General features: G+C 44.5%; 2 protein-coding genes across 3 annotated transcripts; one reads left to right on the top strand and one right to left on the bottom strand.

Annotated features, from left to right (window-relative positions):
* The first annotated feature begins 1,589 nt into the window (after nt 1–1,589).
* si:ch211-217a12.1 (alanine aminotransferase 2-like) lies at nt 1,590–14,736 on the top strand. The gene is made up of 12 exons (XM_053859694.1): nt 1,590–2,008; nt 2,083–2,242; nt 9,437–9,526; nt 9,637–9,745; nt 9,827–9,960; nt 10,641–10,884; nt 11,213–11,292; nt 11,819–11,955; nt 12,037–12,211; nt 13,573–13,728; nt 13,953–14,065; nt 14,427–14,736. Exons 2-12 carry the CDS (start codon nt 2,096–2,098, stop codon nt 14,515–14,517), a joined length of 1,476 nt encoding a protein of 491 aa, XP_053715669.1. The 5' UTR covers nt 1,590–2,008; nt 2,083–2,095; the 3' UTR covers nt 14,518–14,736.
* Nucleotides 14,737–14,780: 44 nt separating this feature from the next.
* Nucleotides 14,781–19,641, bottom strand: pdia4 (protein disulfide isomerase family A, member 4). Of its 2 annotated transcripts, none has more exons than XM_053859692.1 (10): nt 19,372–19,641; nt 18,898–19,063; nt 18,612–18,817; nt 18,399–18,537; nt 18,129–18,334; nt 17,344–17,502; nt 16,825–16,976; nt 16,595–16,751; nt 16,288–16,521; nt 14,781–15,361 (listed from the first exon to the last, which is right to left on the bottom strand). In XM_053859692.1, the coding sequence occupies exons 1-10, from the start codon at nt 19,442–19,444 to the stop codon at nt 14,946–14,948; spliced, it is 1,908 nt and encodes a 635-aa protein (XP_053715667.1). In that variant the 5' UTR covers nt 19,445–19,641; the 3' UTR covers nt 14,781–14,945. The 2 variants fall into 2 exon arrangements, with proteins under 2 accessions (XP_053715667.1, XP_053715668.1); XM_053859693.1 differs by having other exon boundaries at nt 18,898–19,060.
* Between the last annotated feature and the right edge of the window lie 229 nt (nt 19,642–19,870).

Here is a 19,870-nt window from a genome sequence, read left to right as displayed (position 1 = left end):
TCTTATGTCATTACTATTTATTTTCATTTTAATTAAATACCTTTGATTTACGTCAATATTTTTAATAGCTTTAGGGTGAGTGCAGAATTTTTGTGAGTTAGCATTTTAAAAAACAAATGAAAACAATCGTATCTGTGTGACAAATTTGTTTTTATTAGACTTAAAGCATAAAGAATGCAAAAATAAACATCTAAGTTAGACAAATCAATTTTGCTTTCGGTACCAACTATGAGGACCCGAGTACCACATAAAACATGGACACAGTCCAGTATTGATGGAACCAAAAGTGTAAGACATTTTTCCATCAGACTGGCAGGCCGCGGAGTCACCTTTCAGACTGATACCTCCGGGTTGGTAGAAGGCCCAAAGAGTGTCCTAAAGCAAAGTGGGTGTGTGACTGCTCGGTGCATTGATCTTGATCAGAAGAAAAACAAAGACAGACAAATGTTACATGGTTTTCAGGAACTAGCTGGTCTTTTGGGGGGGGGAGTCCAAACTGAGATACCGACAATGGCCACGGGAGTCAGCATTAATAGACCTTCTCAATGTATTGCCAAGTGTGTGAAACAGCCCAGACCACACTTGTGCAAGCAGGGAAGTGGCTAATGAGGTGGATTTAGAGAAAACGTTTCTCATGACACAGAATCTAGTTTGAAATGAAGACAGGATGAAGCTCCAACGATCTTCTGATAAGGATCTCAGACCAATTCAACTCTCTTCTCAAGGAAGGAGCGCTACAGCGTGCACGTGAACCTTTGACAAGTGGGTTGCAAGAAAGAAAAGCATTATCTTGAAGAGGGATGCAGTGTAACACCAAAAATGGCCCAGACGTTCAAAAGTGGAAGACTTCTGACACCCGAACAACAATGACTGAAGGAGGATGTTGTGATGTGATGACTCAATCCAAACTACAGCCACGACGGTCAGGATTATTGCAACAAGTGTTTCAATGAATTAGGTATATTACTGAATCAAATGATGGGCCCATCCACACATTTAAACAACAAAATATTGTTTATTTTGCATCAGTTTGACAATGGCACAATAAATCACGATGGTGGCTATATCCAAGTTTTTATATCACCTTATTTACAGTTAAGCTCTTTTAATGTCTTGAAAATATTTGTATAGGAATTTCAATTTTATAAGAATTTCAAGCACATTCAGAGTAGTGAAAACCTTGCCCACTGTGTAGCGAAAAACATCCCTAAACAAAAGCAAACAGATGCTTTTGCTCAGGGATTCCTCCATGTTTGTTGTTGTTGTTATCATCCTAGCTGCGAGTGTCTTGTGCATCAGTGTGATCATATGATTTAATAAAATAGACTTCAGAAAAGAAAAGACAACAAACGGGTGGGTGGTCGCTCACTTTCGGGACTGTTGAAGAACACGTCATAACGTTTCTTTGCTACAAAGTTCAAGTGCAGGCATCACAACCGACGACGAATGAATCACCTTGTCGTCCACAAAGGCCCCGAGCTCCGACAAACAAGTTTAAGTCAGTCGACAATAAGTTTGTTGCTCAGTTGAAAGCCGCCGCTCCTCGCCAGAGCGGAGCCACGACAGTATCCGCCGCAACTTGACACATTCTCCCTTTTTTAGCGAGCGGACGCTTAGTCAGCTCAAGCTCGTGTTCAAGAGTTTCATCATAGCGTCACCAAGTGGTCTTTTATGCCTCTTTTTTTCTTGAAAAGCGTAGTAACGCCGCCAACCTCGACGCCATCTTGTACCGGCTTCCTGCGTGCCGTAGTTACGTCATGCGGATCCCGCCGCTCCTGCGCAGGCGCAGAACCAATTGTGCGGCTGTAAATGCATCGTGTACAGCGTGAATGTTGTCATGGCAACCACTTGTCAATCACATATTTGTAACGGATTTAAGCCAATCAGACTCAAGGGGCGTGACTGCCGCGTGGGTAATATGAACAGTGAGCGACTCAACTGACAGTCCAACTTCGCGCTGCAGGGAGGACGACCTCCGCTCTCTTTCACCGTCCGGAGCAAACTTCTGGTAACTGGCGGCTGACTTTTTTTTATTTAAAAATCCTCACACATGTGTCTCATCAGCTTCTGCTCCGTTTCCAGCGGCCAGTCCAACATGTCTCACAAAGCTTCCAACGGGGTTTCTTGCTCCAGCAAGATCCTGACCGTGGACAACATGAACCCCAACGTGAGGCGGGTCGAGTACGCGGTCCGGGGTCCTATTGTGCACAGGGCCTTGCAGATAGAGAAGGAGCTGAAGGAAGTAAGGGCGTGTTTGTGTGGCTCGCGAAACGCGAGGAAAAGTCAACAAACTTGATTACCGAACCTTTTAATTGTCTGTTGTTTACGTCGCCGTCGTTGTTTAGCACATTATGTCACGTGTCACACAGAAATCCGGATGTTGTGGCTGATGCATGGTTACAGCTTGTGCAAGCGTTTATGCCAATATTCCAAATCTGCTGAGGTTTTTAAAAATCAAATTTTAATGAACAACATGCAATGTCAATAACAAAAGTTGCCTGGAAACTCGACACATTCTTCCACACAAACTAATTCTCTGCTCTTGAAGTCCCTAATGTAATGTTTTTGAAGTCTTCTGAAACTGAAAACAGATCAGTTTTGCTCATATTCACCCATACTTCTATGAGCTAGTATCACTACTTGCTAATACAGCGACGTCTGTTTTTCTGCATGTGAAAAAAGTAGTTCATCGGACCCAACTGTGCTCTGTCTTAAATGCAGAAGAAAAAACTCATTTGCACTGATGTTTGTGGACTATGAAGCCCATTAGAATTGGCGGTAGTCGTCATGCGTCTACTTTCAGTCCGACAGTATATCACAGTTTAATGGGTTCTGCACTTAAACCATTTGTGGCCTCCACTGTGTGGAAGAGTAAAACTACTCTCATCACAATCCCATGTGGTGGTATTGATCCGAAGAAAGCCTGAGAGTATGTTGGACACAGATTCCTTCTCAGTGCCGTGATGCAACCCTCGCAGCAGTTTCACTGGAGCTTCTCTCTGCTGGGGGAGGGTTTTGTAATGAGGACAGCCTTGTAGCCTGAGGTGGCTGCTGGATCTGGAGAAGAGGAAGAACCGTCCTCAGCAAAGTGTTCTTACATAAGGATTGAGGCTACTTCTCCGTCCTGCTTTGTCTCACTGGGTGTATGCTATGGTCCCTCCTCCCCCCCAAAAGGAGGGAGATCATTGGACAGTTGAGGGTTGTGGCCCTGCTCTTTGCTTGAGGTTTTTTAACAAACAAGTCAGGCATTGTGATGTAGGTGAACCAGATCGGTTTGTGTCAGTAAACAAGGCTGAACAGTTTGAAACTAGAATTTAGTTCAGCTTTGTCTGACGGTTTGAAGCTCAATGTGCTGCGTGAATAGATATTATTTCACTTCTTCTAAAGTTTGCTTGTGATTTACTCGGGCAGACTTTTATTGCGCCACTCTTTTTTTCTGATGTTCAATAGGAGTGATTGAAAACTGAAGTCTCTTTTACTGTAGTCACCTAATTACCTTGACTTGAAACCTTAGTTGGTTAGCATTTCCTCTTCTTAAATTCTATTTTTGTCATTTGATGACATTCAATTCTGTCATTATTGCATGTACTTTTATCGTAAACATTTCCAAACCCTCAAATTTAAATATTGTTTCTAATGTAATTTTGTATGCAGCAACTATGTCGTTCAGCCACATTCTTTTACTTTTTTTCTCCTCCCCTTTTCCTGAGAAGGCTGTCTCTTCTTTGTGTTGCGCTGTGAAACCCAGTAGACCAGTAACTACAGGGAATTTTACCCATAAGTGGTGACCAGTTCCTTCAATTTCACAGGTTCACTACAGCCTTTGCTCCACCTGCTACACCACGAAACCCACTCATTTGACAGGATATTTATTTAGTTGTCATTCTATTTGCTATGTTAGCGCATAGCCATCAGACATGTTTGCTCAAACCCACATCATTTCTGCCACAGCAATGTTTTTAGTAGAGTGAAGGTCAGTTGAGTTTGAGTGGCCACAGTTTCTCTGACAGGACACTTCCTGTTTGGCTGCAGAATGGAAGGCTCGAGCTGAAAGCTCAGCAGATTATGATGCGTGCTCGTGATGGCAGCCGTTGTAAATACGTACCCTTGACTTCAGGCATGAGAAGCCGGATGCTAATTTGGGCTTGGTTGTCAGCTGCTGGAAAATTTGCATTGTGTGTGTGTCAGTGTTCTGTACTGATTTTATGTAGGTGAGTTTGGTTGTTCCCGTCGCTGATGTTTTAATGGTAGATAAGAAGTGATTTCTCTGCTGACGTAGCTTTTTTTCACAAGGACATTTATTGGTTAATAAAGTGCCGAGATGTGGATTAACGTGGACTCACAAGGAACATGACTTCCACCTGGGTGTTCCTGAACAACCCAGGCCTTGAAATACAATTTTGAAATACAATGCTCAATTTTGGACACTGATCCAGTCAGTGTTACTTTCAGATAAATGCTGAGACTACTTCAGCCAGACTGGCCTCTCGAACAACGGCAAGATGAAGGAGCATGGTACTGTCTTGTAGCATGCTGGTAGGTTAGAGAAGCTATGACACGTGTGTTGATGGTGGAGTCAACTAGCAGCTCAGGGAGTCAGTATGCAAGCTATTAAACCTCGACCTGAGTGAAGAGTGGTGACCTGTGCATATCAAGCTGGGGTTGCTGGTGAGAGGTCTGCAGAGACCAACGCAGTAGCACATGGGTCTGCTCAAATACACCATTACACCATTGGTAATTCTTGTGAACATTGGTCTGCTGAAGGGATTTCATCGATCATCAATAAAGGACATCCTACCTGTTAATAGATATGAAGTGCATTCAGAAGCATGTCCAAAACTGATGGTCCCCCTTCAGGTCAAACGAAAGTGCAGCGCAAGTGTGTCGGCATGTCAGAACCAGAGGAGAAGAATCTCATTTCAGCTTATTTCTCTCGCTAATGCAGTCAGTATCAAGAAGTTCTTGGTATGATAGAACCGGATCAGTTCATGGACTGCGATCAAGAGCCTATGTCACCAACACCCACATAGCTTCCTGTAAATGCAGTTTTACGTAGCAACAAAAATGTGAGTTAAGCAAGTTGAGTCTCGTAATGCAATGAATGATCAGGAGGACTGTAGCGTGAAGAGAGAAATTGGAAACAGGCGTGGTCTTTGTTCCTTAACCTAGACAGCTGAGCTGAAATGTTTGTTTTCAGAGGCCTTAATAGTGTTTGTTGCTGGGAAATAGCCTGCATTACATTCCTGTTCCTTTTGGTGAGAAAAAGGAAAGTGAAGTTTTGCGACAGACGGGGCTCAGTGGCTCTGTTATGTCACTTTTACTGGGAGATGGTGTTGACATTCAATCCCTACACTTTCGCCTCAGCGGGGGAAAAGATGTAATTACACGAACAAAGAGTTTTCTCTGTCACAGATCAATTGTTGCTCTGTTTGGATCTGGTCCCACTGTTGCATAACAGGTGATCACATCACGGCGACCCAGTGAGACGTGATGGTGCAGATTGAGGTGCCAGCGGGTGGACTGGACTGGTTCTCAGGTCTGGTGTCTGTGTTCTTAATCTGTGCCTGGCGATGACGGAGTTTCTCAGGAACCAGCTGGAACAGTAGAACAGACGCCTCTTTGTAGCCAGAAGACGTGGAGCGTCCAATTTGTCGAAATTTGAAGGGCCCTTTCTTGACTTAAATTCCGCCTTTAGAAGCTCGTCCTCCTCAGAGACGTTGGTGTTCAGATTCATGGTAAATATTTAGAGCTCGTGTTCTTACATTTACTGAGCCTCCTCATCCGTCATTGTCAAATTAGGGAGTTTGCTCAGTGATGGATTAATAAGTGGCTGTCAGTGAACCTTATGTCTCACATCAGGTTTGTATTTTCAAACTCACCTGAAACACTTTTATTACAACCTTAAATGATCATAGGTCTTCTCTTTGGGTTCCATCACTTGTACAGCAAGCTCCATGGTTGCAGCTGTTGTGACCGATCTGTAGGTTTGTTTGGTTTTATGAACATGCTGAAGAGTTCCCTGTTTGTATTAGTGTGGGTCATGTTACTCGCTCTTGTTTAAAAAGGAGGAAATCCCTGCCTTCAGGAAACACAATATAGAATAAATGAATTGTCGTGTCTGAATGTGGCTTTACTAAGAAAGCTTGTATTGACTCCTAACCACGACTACCACCTGTCGGAATAAGCACTTTGCACTCGGGATATATTAAATTATGTAGATGGAATACATGCAGTAATATCAAAATCACAGTTTGAGTGAATATGGGTGGCTTGGCGGAGGTGTCTTTCTAGTTTGTTTTATTATTTATTTATAATCATATAATCAACATAGATGTGAATGTGAACTAAGGCTTTCCAGATACAGATGACTTTTAAAATACTCTCAGTAATGTGTGGACATGAAAGCACTTCCAAGTCACAGGTCGTTCTTCTCAGTTCGAGGTCAGTGACCCAGAAGGCCAGATGCCTCTTGGATCCAGATGTGTGTTACATTCTTAAGCAAGGTGCTGCTTGTAAATTTATCATGTTCTTACTGAGCAGGTGCTTAAAATTGATAATAACACCATTGAGTGTGGCATATCCGAATAGCTTGTATTAAGAATGGTATCTAGTGTGGTGACTTTTTGTATAAGTGGAAGACTCGTGGTAAATACCCAAACATGAAACAGCCTCCTGTTGGTTCTTTGCGCATCATATACAGTTAACATTTCCGATTCATATTTCACCTTTATTGATATTGTGTCGTAGATAAATATGATTCAGAAATTGACCTCAAGTGGGAAAGTGACTCCTGTGCTTCACATCCTTCCAGTTTAACTGTGACAAATCTGATATTAGAAACAGATTCCTGACACATGCCCCTGCATGCAGGTTTTTTTTTTTTCACAAACATGAAGGCACACTGCTCTCATGCTGTTGGGGCATAACACCACGGTCACCTCAGGTTGACGCCGCTAACATGTTTGACGTCCCTGCTTGTAAAGCAAACATGAACCATGTTCGAGCTCAGCGTGCGTTTGGAGCCTGTTATTTGAGGAGCTAATGTCAGGCGCATGTTTGCTGCCCCTTCTTGGGTTTGTTTAAATCATTAATGCTTGATAAGAAGGTGAACGGCTTTAAGATGTGGGTTCCACCACAGGATTTGAATGTAGTTTGGGTACTCAAACAAACACGAGTGTTGACACCTTCGCAAACCCCTGTTGCTGATGCAGTCCTGCTCAACAACTGGCTAAAAAGTAGCATTTTGGTCCATCACAGATCCTGGCGTCTTCCACATCTCAGAAACACTGTTGTTGTTTGTTGCGCTGACCAGCATGAACACTCAAGCTGCCCAAATCAAAGTCTTTCTATGAGGGCCAGTATTTCAACAGACAATTTGTCCAGACTGATGACCTCAGAAGAGCTTCAGCTGTGGTGGTGGTGCTGATAATGAGGAACTTGCTGCCTTTTAAGCGGATCACAGGGAATGACATGAACTTCCAACGCACAAACAAACGGCCGACCTCTAGTGTCACATTACCACAGAAGTAGAGCTAAAGGCCACTGAGTATGGAGGAGGCAGCAGATGGACTCACAGGCACCGCATGATCAGAAGATTCAGTTAGGCCAGAGAAGATGAGAGAGAAAGAGAGACCAAGTGATTTAATAAGCCAGTGGACGGATGGAGCAGGACAGAAGACTGTTGTTTTGCCATGTGATTCACCAGCGTTTCCCGTGCCAGCCGCCGGAAATGTAGCCTGCCAGAGAGTGCTGTTATCGTTGGACACTAGCTGAATGATGCAGTGAGATAAACGCTTGCTCAGAGGCTGACAAGAGGAGCACTGCTGCAAGTGCCTGAGCACTGGAGGACGTTTAATTCCACTGATGCTGTTTTGGCTGGACACGGATGCCAGGGAGAAGATGGATGCTTGGAGTGAAGTAGTTGCAGATTTAATTGTGACCTCGAATGAGGGTCAGCAGTGGTCCTCAGAGATGGTTGTCCTGTGGGCTGCTAGTCAATGTTCAACACTGCAAGTCAAACACTGACGTGATAAAGGACTCAAAAACACACTGGCACTGACAGAAACATGAAGACGAGTGGAGTGTACACATTCATACACATCTGTAGAATACACTGAAACATGTACTGTACTATAAGAATAATCACACACACACAAACAAAAGCACAAATAACTCCCTAAGTGCATGTGACATGTACACATCAGCCACAAAAACAAATACGAATTATTATCAAAGAAGATGATCTAAAATACAAAACTGAGAATCAGAAAAATACATTTAACAGATAAATAAACACGACATTCCTCCTTATCCTGCAGAAAAGCAAAGATACAAATCTGGCAATGATGTTGATGACACAACATATTGTTACATCGGCTCACAGTTGTTGATAATAAAGAATAAACAAACATGCTCTTGAAAATGCATAGGATAAGTTGAGAAACACAGTGAAAAGCACAAGTTTCATATTTGGAGCAAACTCTTCTTTTCGAATCAAACAAAACACCATTCGGTTACCAACGACATGTTTGGTCCTCCTCGTAGCTGTTCACACTGCTTACACATTGTGGTAGTTATGAGGAAGCTGACATGAAGCTGCGGTCATCTCGAGCACTCACTGGATCATGTGGGTGCAGCCCCGATATTAAACCGACCAGACTCTGTCAATGATGTCACAAACGCAACCTATATAATCTGTGGTTGATTTTGGGCAGTGAAATGTATTGTGTGCGTAAACAAACCTAGTGGAAGGGTTTAAAGCTGCAGCGTTGCTGGTGCACTGTCCCCCCGGTTGGCTCCACCATGACAGGCAGGACCGAGTCGATGAGCCACACATGGTGATTCCATCCCACTCCAAGTCTGATGTGGTGTTATGGCCAATGTGTTGGTTAAACCTGATGCTGTTGTCCATGCTTATTGTCCTATATCCAAGTCCTATATCCTTGAGTTCTCTTTGTCTAATAACCTTTTCATTCTGCTGAGGACTGCACGTCTAGACAAATGGGCTTTTTGCCAGAGATGATTCGTGCACTTCTCTCTTTCGTGATCAGAAAGGCAAACTCTTGGATGTCATTTCAGGGTGTGTCTGCCAAAACACCCTGTAGAAGTCAGTGTCTGAGTGTTCTGCTCAGTTCATTCTGCCTCCAACTGGGCAGATCTGCAACATATGATACATGTCTTTGAAACAGCACTGTTTACTGGCTCCCTCATTCTTATGACTGCTGACAAGTTAACTGGACACTTGTGACTTGATGTGACTCTGGTTCAGGCGTTCTTTTATTACACCTGCTAAAATGTTTACGGCAGCGTAGGTCATTTCAATGTCGTAAAGTGGTTCGAATTAAAGGGCCGACCGGGTCACTGTTGAAAGCAAAGAACGCCACTATGCTCTTCTCCTTCTCACATTCATTCTAAGTTGTTGAATTTCTTGGTGCAGGGTGTCAAGAAGCCTTTCTCTGAAGTGATCAAAGCTAACATCGGCGACGCCCATGCCATGGGTCAGAAGCCAATCACGTTCCTCAGACAGGTCAGACCACACTTACAGTTTGGCCTCCAGTCTTCAGTGAAGAGATCTGCATGAACTCGACCCAGGGGTGTTTGGCGTGTGTGTGTGTCTGTGTGCGTGTGCTCCTACAGGTTTTGGCTCTGTGCACTTATCCAGAACTGTTAGAAGACAACAAGTTTCCTGATGACGCCAAGCAGAGAGCACGTCGCATCCTCCAGGCCTGCGGGGGGCAAAGTGTTGGTCAGACCACCCTCCCACCAGCAGAATTAATGATTCACCCTGTCAGTTGGCTGAATAAACACGACTCTGTTCTTGTCTCAGGTGCCTACAGCGCCAGTCAGGGCATCGAGTGCATCCGGCAGGACGTGGCCCGGTACATCGAGAAGAGAGATGGTGGAATACCGTCAAACGCTGACAACATCTATCTGGCCACGGGAGCCAGTGACGCCATCACTGTACGCACACACACACACACACACACACACACACACACACACACACACACCTGTTGAAATCTGTTTGATTTAGCTCCTATCGATCATAAACCCACAGATCTTTGCTCTTCTTCGACTTGACTGACAGACCTTTGGCACGCTGTCATTCTATCCGAGTCTGATCCAGCAGCTGAACCTCTCCATGACAGGTCTTTATGTGAGATCAACATTCATTGATGACAAGGACCTTCGTGGCATCACTGACTTTCTATTCAAGCGGGACAAGTCAGATCAGTGCTCCAGTGATCATTCAAACAAGCAACAACTGTGTTGTTCCTGGCAGAGGAACCAGGCTACTTTGCTTCTTTTTCTACTACTTGTGCTACGCAAGCAACATCTCAATTGTAACATGGCTGGATATACAATATACCTTTTAGGTGTTTTATTTATTCATTTTTTTTACCAGTGAGTCAAGTCGTTGACTTGTTTAGATGCATTTGAGAATCACTTCCTCAGAACTTTATCTTCTCTAGACGTTTTTCAGACTGTTCCACTTCCTCACTGAGGTTGCAGATCTGTGGCTGAAGTTGTGGCTCCTGCATGTACACACTTGAAGCAGTCTGTTCATTTCTCATTCTGTTTTTCCCATCTAAACCTTCTACTAACTCATCTCTCCTGACCTACTGCTCTGTATGCCGCAGACCATCCTGAAGCTGCTGGTCTGTGGCGAAGGTCGCACCCGAACCGGGGTCATGATCTCCATCCCTCAGTACCCGCTGTACTCGGCTGCCCTGGCGGACTTGGGCGCTGTGCAGATCAATTACTACCTGGACGAGGACAACTGCTGGAGTCTGAACGTGGCGGAGCTCAAGAGAGCTGTGGACGCTGCCCGAGAGCATTGCAACCCCCGAGTGCTCTGCATCATCAACCCGGGCAACCCCACTGGTGAGACGCTCCTCACACAAATACAGACCTTGGTGTCACTCTGCTGTTCTGCTCCTGTGGATTCACTCCACAAACCGATCGTCATCTGATGATCTTCTTGGCAAACTTTGGACTAAATTTGCACTCGTTTGTGCCAACGCCTGTAAATAACTTGCAGCAGAATCACAGAAAAAGACAAGAAACTCCGTCCAAACTGGAGTTTGAGCAGAATAGATAGTGACTAACTGTATTCCAGTTGGAGATTGGTGAATTTATGCTAAATATAAAATGAAAGGAGAAATTCTTGTTGAAGCAGCATGGCTGTTTTTTTTCCCCCGATCACCGTCAGGTCAGGTCCAGAGCCGGCAGTGTATCGAAGACGTGATCCGGTTTGCAAAGCAGGAGCGTCTCTTCCTCATGGCAGATGAGGTAACAAGCTGCTGTCTTAAATTCATATCTTTTAGTGTGAAGTGTACGTCTCATGTGAATGTGGAACTTGAACTTGGTTTTAGTATTGAACTTCATGTGGATTATACATTTCATAATCCTGTAAATATTCAGGTGTTTAGCAGTTTCTTTGTGCAAATGTCTTTGTCACTGTAGGAATAGATCTTTGGTTGTCTTTAGACCAGTCTCTTTAGATCATTGGTTGTGGGTCAGACGGTGCTGGAGGTCAGGGCACAGGTGTTTGTTAAACTGTAGCGTGTGGGCCAATGATTGTGTGAATGACCACATGACTGTGTGTCTTCCTATTACGTTGAAGTTCAGTTGGTTCAGACGGTCATAGAAAGTTCATATTGATGTTATGGTAATGTACTTCAGAAGTAATAATCTGATGACAAATTTTGATGTTCATTATTAGCAGCTGCTGGTATTAAGCTTCTATTTCCTCCTTGAGTGAACGCCCAATGTGTTTTGAAAGTGAGCCGATAGTAAAGGCCCAGTGGTGTTTCAGGTGTACCAGGACAACGTTTATGCAGATGGCTGCAAGTTTCACTCTTTCAAGAAAGTGCTCTTTGAGATGGGACCAGAATTCTCTGATGTGGTGGAGATGGCCTCTTTCCACTCCACTTCCAAGTGCTACATGGGAGAGTGAGTTTCATTGATTTTCTTTTTTTATTATTTATGTAAGTTGAGGTCACAGCTGTTGTCATGACTGTCTCTGTTGTCCAGGTGTGGTTTTCGGGGAGGTTACATGGAGATTATCAACATGGACCCTGAGGTGAAGGCCCAGCTCACCAAGCTGGTTTCAGTGCGACTGTGTCCCCCGGTGCCCGGACAGGCTCTTCTGGACCTGGTGGTCAACCCACCGCTGCCTGACGAACCCTCGTACAGCCAGTTCATGAAGGTACACACATCCAAACACACACACACGCAGGGCGCCACATTAATGATTATGAGGAGTCCAACTTTTACTGCACGACTTGGATGGTGAGTGCTCATGCTGCAGAAGTTTGATAACGGGCACATGAATAATGTATGCTGTTTTTTATTAATGCCCACATCCGGAGTGAAGTGGAGTCTTTCATGAGGTGAACCGTTTAAGATGCGTATTAAAGTACATCACTGCTATATAAGAATCAGTGTGGTCAAATGGTGAAAGAAATATATATATAAAATATAAATATAAAAAAAAAATGTATATCGTGAATTATATACATACAAACATTATATATAATGTGAATTATATATAATATATATATCTATATATTATATATAATTCACAACATAACATCTGTTTTTGACTATTTTTCAGTTTGAAGAATGTAAATATTAACTTTTATTATTCATGATTCTTTTTCCTTCTTAATATTCAATTCATTCTAATACATAATAAGTCGTTTTTTTCCTGTTCATGTGAGAATTTTGTTTTGGCTTTTTTACTCTTCTTCAATTCCATCATTTATCTCACACCTGTCCAATTTACTCATGTACCTCTCTTTTTTCCATTTTCATATAATGTAATTATTACCTCTTGTCACGTTTTTTTGTAAATCTTTTTTTTCCCTCACAGTAATTCTAATTTCTATCAGTTTACAATGTCATGGCATTTAAATATAAAATGATAAAATTATTTTGGTCAAAAATACATTCTATAGAGAGTTTGATTTTTTTTTTAAAGACACTGAAAAATATGCAGGGTCGGGTCTGGCTTGTTTTACTGACAATTTTAGCATTTTTAACGTTCGTCCTCCATAATAGTGAATTCCTATCATCTTTCTCGAATTCATTTCGCATCGTTATTGGTGTTTGCAAATCTACTGTATGTAGGATGTTAAAAACGCAGCTTGCCGCCCCCTACCGGACGACTCTGATATCGACTTCAAGGAAGTACTGAAGTTGTAGAATAAGTTGTAATTCACATAAGGCCATTTTACATAAAACTAATAAAGGATGGGGAGCAAATGTTCGGTCTCTCACATTTATTATCTTTAAAAACAATGTACTTTCAACATTTTAAAGGTGAAGTTTTTGTATTTATTATGTCAGCGGCCTCCACTAGCATTTAGTCCTCTGAAGGTTAATGACCCAAATATTGACAAAAGGCAAGGGAAGGCAGGATCTTATTTCAGGTGTGGCTGCTGTAGGTTCACCTCAGGAGTTTCACCTGGAGGGTGTTGTTTGTTGTGGAGCACATTAACTTCTGAAGCTGCTGCAGTTTGACTCACGTCTCCACCTGTGTGACACCGATGGTCCTGTGACCTTCAGGAACGGAATGCTGTGCTGGCCAATTTGGCGGAGAAGGCCCAGCTGACCGAGCAGATGTTCAACACAATCCCAGGATTCATCTGTAACCCCGTCCAGGGAGCCATGTACACCTTCCCTCGCATCACCCTGCCACAGAAGGCCATCGACAAGGCCAAGGTGCGGCACACACACCGACGTCATGACCTTGTCTTGCTCTCAGTCTCTGTCACACCCAAATGTACTCATGGCTCAAGCAAACACATGCGCCCATTGGTGGGAGGTTAATGTTGGATTAAGCAAGGAAGATCCACCATTAAACTTGAAACTGGTTGGGTTAGTCGACGTGCTCGTGCATTTATTGATGTCACAGATGTTTAATTAGAACTCGTGTCCCTCCTCAGGAGCTGGGTCAAGTCCCAGACATGTTCTACTGCATGAAGCTGCTGGAGGAGGAGGGCATCTGCCTGGTGCCCGGCAGTGGCTTCGGCCAGAGGGAGGGAACCTTTCACTTCAGGTGAGAAAGTCAGATATTAGTCTGTGGATTGTGTCGCTGCTCAACCCTGAAATCCGTTTAAGTTGAGTTTTTATTATACAGGGGTTGGACAAAATAATGGAAACGCCTTAAAGCTAAAAAAAAAAAAAGCTTGAACGTGTTTCCATTATTTTGTCCCAACTTCTGTAAAGGTGAAGGTCAATGAGACTGATGCTCAGCTGAGTAGAGTGCGCCCTCTAGTGGGCCAGGAATATAAATGCGGGCCATATCGCAAACGCCCCTTAAGAAGCTGACGTGTTTTCGTCCCCGCTTTTTATTTGGACATTTGTAAGCTGCTTGTTTGACTTTCTAATGTCAACTACTGCGCGGCTCTTGTGTCCAGAATGACCATCCTGCCGCCCACTGAGAAGCTGAAGGTGATGCTGAAGAAGATCAGCGAGTTCCACCAGAGATTCACACAAGAGTTCTCCTAACAGTCGCCACACTTCGCTGAGAAAGTGCCTTCATCAAGTGTCAACGTGTCATTCAGGTGTCGAGTTTTACAGCACGAGATGCACTTTTCCTGAATATCACTATATTGTGTAACGTCGCAAGTGTCCAAGTCTGCCGATGCTGCTGGTGTGGTGTCCTGCTCACAAGGTGCCACATTAGGCTGGTTTGCCCCGGAATGTGATTAAATACGTCCGAACTTGTACGGTGTGGTTTCTCTCATGACAAAGACACAAGGGGCCAGATGTGGTCCTGGTTTATTTAAAAAGATTGGTCAGTGCTCACATGCTTTTCCAAATTAGAAACAGTCCCTTGAACAGAAACTAAAAGACAAATCACCTTGACAACTCAGTAACTGCTGCCGGTCCCTTCACCGCTGCTCTCAAAGTTCTTAAGTTCTCAGCAGAACCTCTCAAAGTTCCTCTTTGGTTCGTGTCAACTTGGTGGCATGCTGTTCCAGGAACTTGCTGAAATCATCCACCGTTCTCTGACCACCCTCGAACTTGATGGGCTTCTGCTTGTTGTTGCTCGGAGCCAAGTATATCGTCGGGAACCCGGAGACTTGGTAGCTGTCGTGCGGCACATCGTTGGCCGTGGCATCCATCTTGGCGATGACCAGGTTCTTCTCCGACTTGTACTTCTTGGCCAGAGCCACATACTCGGGCTCCAGTTTCTTACAGTGACCACACCAGGGGGCGTAGAACTCGATCAGCACGTCCTTCTGCGTGTCCATGACGATCTGGTCGAAGGTGTTTCCCACCACCACCTTCACCGGCCCCTTGTTGTTCTTCGGCGTTGGCTGAGACTTGACGATGGCCTTCAGTTTACCTGAGGACACCAGGCGCATGAGCTAACTGAAGAGTTTTGTGGCGTGCAGCATCAAAAGAACGATCCAAGTATCATGAGAGGCTGAACCAAACTTATTTTCTCCAAATACTTCTCTATAAATCATATTTATGATTGAGAATCCTTCCATAAAATGTGCATGAAATTAAATCAAACAAAAGTAAACATCAGAATACATCTTGCCGTTTTGATCCCTTCCCCATTTGCTCCTGGATTCATTTTATAAAACATAATTTTGCAGCAAAAAGTCGAATAAATGACCATTATTCTTTCCCAACAAATTCCACAGATGGGGCACAGCACAGGGGCTCTCTTTTTCTCTCTGGTCTTCACTGTTCCAGGTTTAATTCCGTCAAAATAATGTAATGTTTAGAACTTTGTATAAATGATCAATAAAAATAGTAGAAAACATTTAAAACACGAATGAAATGAAGGCTTCTGTTTTCTGTGGCTGTAAACAAACAATAGTGAAAATCTGTTTTCTCAAGTCATGGCAGTAACCCAGTACGAATGAAAATGTTTGAAAATACTGTAATGAACCTGTAAGAAAATACTTGGAGGTGGGGACAAATACCCTGTCACATTAATTCAGCCCAGTTTTATTGCTTAATGTTTGAGCATGCATGCTGCACAGGTACACTAGGGTTAAGCGTGATCTCTGTGGAGCCGGTACTGTAAGGACCAGTCGGCACCCATTTTCACAGAGATAGGAATGGTAGAATTCGCCATAGTTCAGTGTCTGTGGTGTTTGTTTCTATACAGCTCCAATACTAACTCAGTTCATCAACTGTGACTGCATTTTTGGAATTTGTTGAAAGCCCCATCTGGCATGACTTCCTGATCTTGACAGGGTCATTTCGAAACACCCACGCGATAATCGCACGCCAAAAACATTGAGACTCACTCACCTTTCTTGAATGCTGTGACGAAGTCCCTGAGCACGTCCGAGTCCAACTCCTCGGGCTCCATGGCGAACTTTTTCCCGCCGTCTGCCAGGATGGCCACGTTCACTTCTTCCCCACTTTCACTCAGGCCCAGGCTCTTCAGCTCGTCGGCGTAGTCTTCCTCATCGGCGATTGCAAACGTGTACTCAGGGAAGTCGTTGGCCACCTCCAGCACCTTGGACCTCCAAAATTGTGTGGCTGAAACGCACAGTGAGACCCATCATGAGGCCAGCCAGAACTAAGACAGACGTCCTGCAGCAGAGACACTCACCTTTTCTGTAGTCGAAACTGAAGTCCACACCATAGTACACCACCACCAGTGGTCTCTTAGTGTAGCGTTTGGCATCATTACTGGGCTTCCTGTGGCCCACCAGAGGAACCACATGCTGTTTGAAGAAGTCCTGGATCTCTGATACCTGTGTTGAAGCCTGGCAGTCCAAAGAAAACATCCTGTCAAGGGCTTATTTCCACAAGTCTGCCCAGAGATGAGACGGTAAATACCTCCAGCTTGAGTTGGTGGGAGGCCGGCTCAAACTTGGAGCGGAACTTTTCAGGCTGGACAATGACTACGTTACCAGGTGAGGATTTCAGCAGTTTGGCCACTTCAGCCGTGAAGGAGTGTCGGAAGGTGAAGTCTTCTCTCAGACTGTTACCTGCAAGGCAGTGATCAATAGTCATTTTATCAACTTCAGAAATACCTTTAACGCAACTCATTCATACAACATTAACCCTTAAGTTTTTTTCAATTAAATATTCAATATAGATGCCACATTTTCAAAAGGCTGAAGCTTGAAAACAGTTTGAGAAGAAGGAATATACTGTAAAGAGAAGAGTCTTCAGTGTGAGCCACAGTTTGGGTTGGGAGTGAATTCCCTTCATAGTTTTGTAAAATTTCAATGCTGGTATGTTGAACTATCGCAATTTTGCGACGAAGGCGCCAAAGGGTTACATTTGTGCTCGCATACATCATTCAACATGTCCACCGTTCAAGAGAACATCAGGAAGTAAAGCTATACTCACAGGCCTCCTGGAAAAGCTCAAAGTCTTTGTCCTCCTCGCTGCTGAACAAACCCACGATGACGGCGTCGTCTCCGTCCTTGATGAGCTCCTGCACTTGTTTAACAGCCTGAACCTGCTTGGATGGAGGACCAGCCTGCTCGCTCATGTGGTCCACGATACCTGGCACGGAAGGAAAGTCGCATTGTGTCACAAAATACCACAGACTCTCTTTATGTAGAGTGAAGTTTACCTGACCCACCTGCACAGCACTGGCTCTATTATGTTGGCTGACTCTAAAGTAACATCATTTCCGGCTTCAACAACAATGCACCTAATATATGGATCTTTACGGGCAAACAGGCATCATGCCACCAAGATATTTAGCTTAGTTACCGGCCTTTTATTTACATTAAAGTGCTCAGTTTGCCGGCACTTTCTGCCACCTCCACACCCAATCACAGCTTGACAGCGGCAGGCCGGGGAAAGGTCCCGAAATACACAAGCGAAAACACTCCAGAACTCTTGAGCACCTTAGTGTAATCAAAACTCATGTTATTTCATTGGTTTGATGTGACAAGTCCAATACTGGCGGCATGATGCCAGTTCAGAACAACGCAGAGTTTGCACCTGTGCACCAGAGCAGCTCATGAATTGGCAAAATCTGCTATTTTCTTATTACATTCAGTGGATGTGGCTAAGTGCGCTCTACTCAGACATTGACAAAACTATTCTTAAATAAATGCATATACAATAATCCATGTTTTGGGGGTAGGTGGGAAGTGTTCTAAACACTTCAATTTTCTTACCAAATCGCTCCCGAGGTCCGTTGTAGTCGAACACCTTCCCCTTCCTGAAAATCTTCAGCGTGGGGTAACCGGTCACCTCGAAGCGTGTGGCAAGCTCGTTCTCAGTGGTGGCGTCCACTTTGGCAAGAGGGATGGGAGGCGTGCGCTGGCTTAGGTCCTGCGCCGCCTTCTCGTACTCCGGAGCCAAACGCTTGCAGTGTCCACACCTGCCGAGCAGCACAACCATGTAGGACCGGCATGTCGGAACACTAGCTGTGCTGGCGCTCTCACCATGGGGCGTAGAACTCCACCAGGATGATGTCGGCATCATTAACAACTTCATCAAAGTTCTTCTCAGTCAGAACCAGAGTGGCCTCAGGAGGCGGCTTCCAATCCGGCTGAGACACTTCCTTCACCTGGGCAACGATGGCTGACAAAACATTAGAGAGCAGGTTCAATATCAGGCATCCACAACACTACAATACGTCACCAGCCTGAACGCACCGTCCTGAGTCCGCGCTCCATCATAGTCCACCGGCTCTCCATTCTTAAAAATCTTAATGGTGGGATAACCGGACACGTCGAACCTGCCGGACACAGTCTTGGCTTCGGTGGCGTCCACTTTAGCCACAGGTATCGGAGGGTCGTTCTCCTTCAGTGCCTGGGCAATCTTCTCATACTCGGGTGCAAACTGTTTGCAGTGGCCACACCTTTGCAGAGCGACAACAGAACAGGTTAAGAGGCAGCAATAAAAACAGACTCGACGTGAAGGCCATAACCAGAAACACACCAGGGCGCGTAGAACTCCACTAGGACGGTGTCTTTCCCTTCCATGAATGTGTCAAAGTTTCCATCGGTGAGGACCAAAACGCCGTTCTCATCTTTGACCTCTGTGTCGTCATCTTCCTCGTCATCAGAGTCTTCCTCAAGCTCTTCATTTTCCTCCGGATCATCTTCTTAAAAAAGGTTTTTTTTAAGAGCATGTCAATGAAGAACTTCTACAACAACACTTCAATTTGATCTTATCCCGACAAAGGCGTTTCAGAAATAAGAAGCTCAAATAACACAAAGTGCTCGGGAACGTTTGGTTAGCGCTCGAACAGGAATGAGCTCAATGTTTATGTCCACTAGCAGAACCAGCTGCACGATTAGCTTCTTAGCGAAAGTACGAGGAGAACTTGAACATGAGACGAACACGTTTTTAGTGACATCGCTGTGTTGTGCAAGCTAATATAATAATAATAATAGTGATAAAAAGACGTACCCTCTTCACACCTGACAGGAGACAAGTGTGCAACGCCAAGAAGCACAATGAGCAGCAGAGCGCGTTTCTTCATCACTTACAGACGAGGCGGTGGCCTTCCGTAAAATGTGTGCGGTAGTTCACAGAACAGCGGAGGGTCCGGTCACCGGGGCAGAACGGAGCTTCTTCCAGGGTCGACGAGACAGACTTCGCCTTTAGCTTCCATACAAAGTGAGCGCTACAAAATCACGCCGCCGCCTCCTCCAGCCTGCCACTTGTCTGACTTGCCACGTGGTGATTGGTCCTCGCGAATGAGCGCCGGCCAATCGGAGGTCGCCACTCAATTCCCGAATCGGGAACGTTGTAGCTTCCCATTGGTCGGTCTCTACATCGCTTCCTGTTTGCGCATCCGTAAGTAAACGTGATACTTTCGGTATGAAAACAGTTCGCGAAAGACATAAAACATATTTCTTATGTACATCATACTTATGTTCAGAGTAAAATCCTACCTATTGGTCTA

The sequence above is a fragment of the Synchiropus splendidus genome, chromosome 3, assembly GCF_027744825.2.
Source record: "Synchiropus splendidus isolate RoL2022-P1 chromosome 3, RoL_Sspl_1.0, whole genome shotgun sequence".
Lineage (NCBI taxonomy): Eukaryota > Metazoa > Chordata > Actinopteri > Syngnathiformes > Callionymidae > Synchiropus > Synchiropus splendidus.
This window is presented reverse-complemented; position numbering and strand designations above follow the sequence as displayed.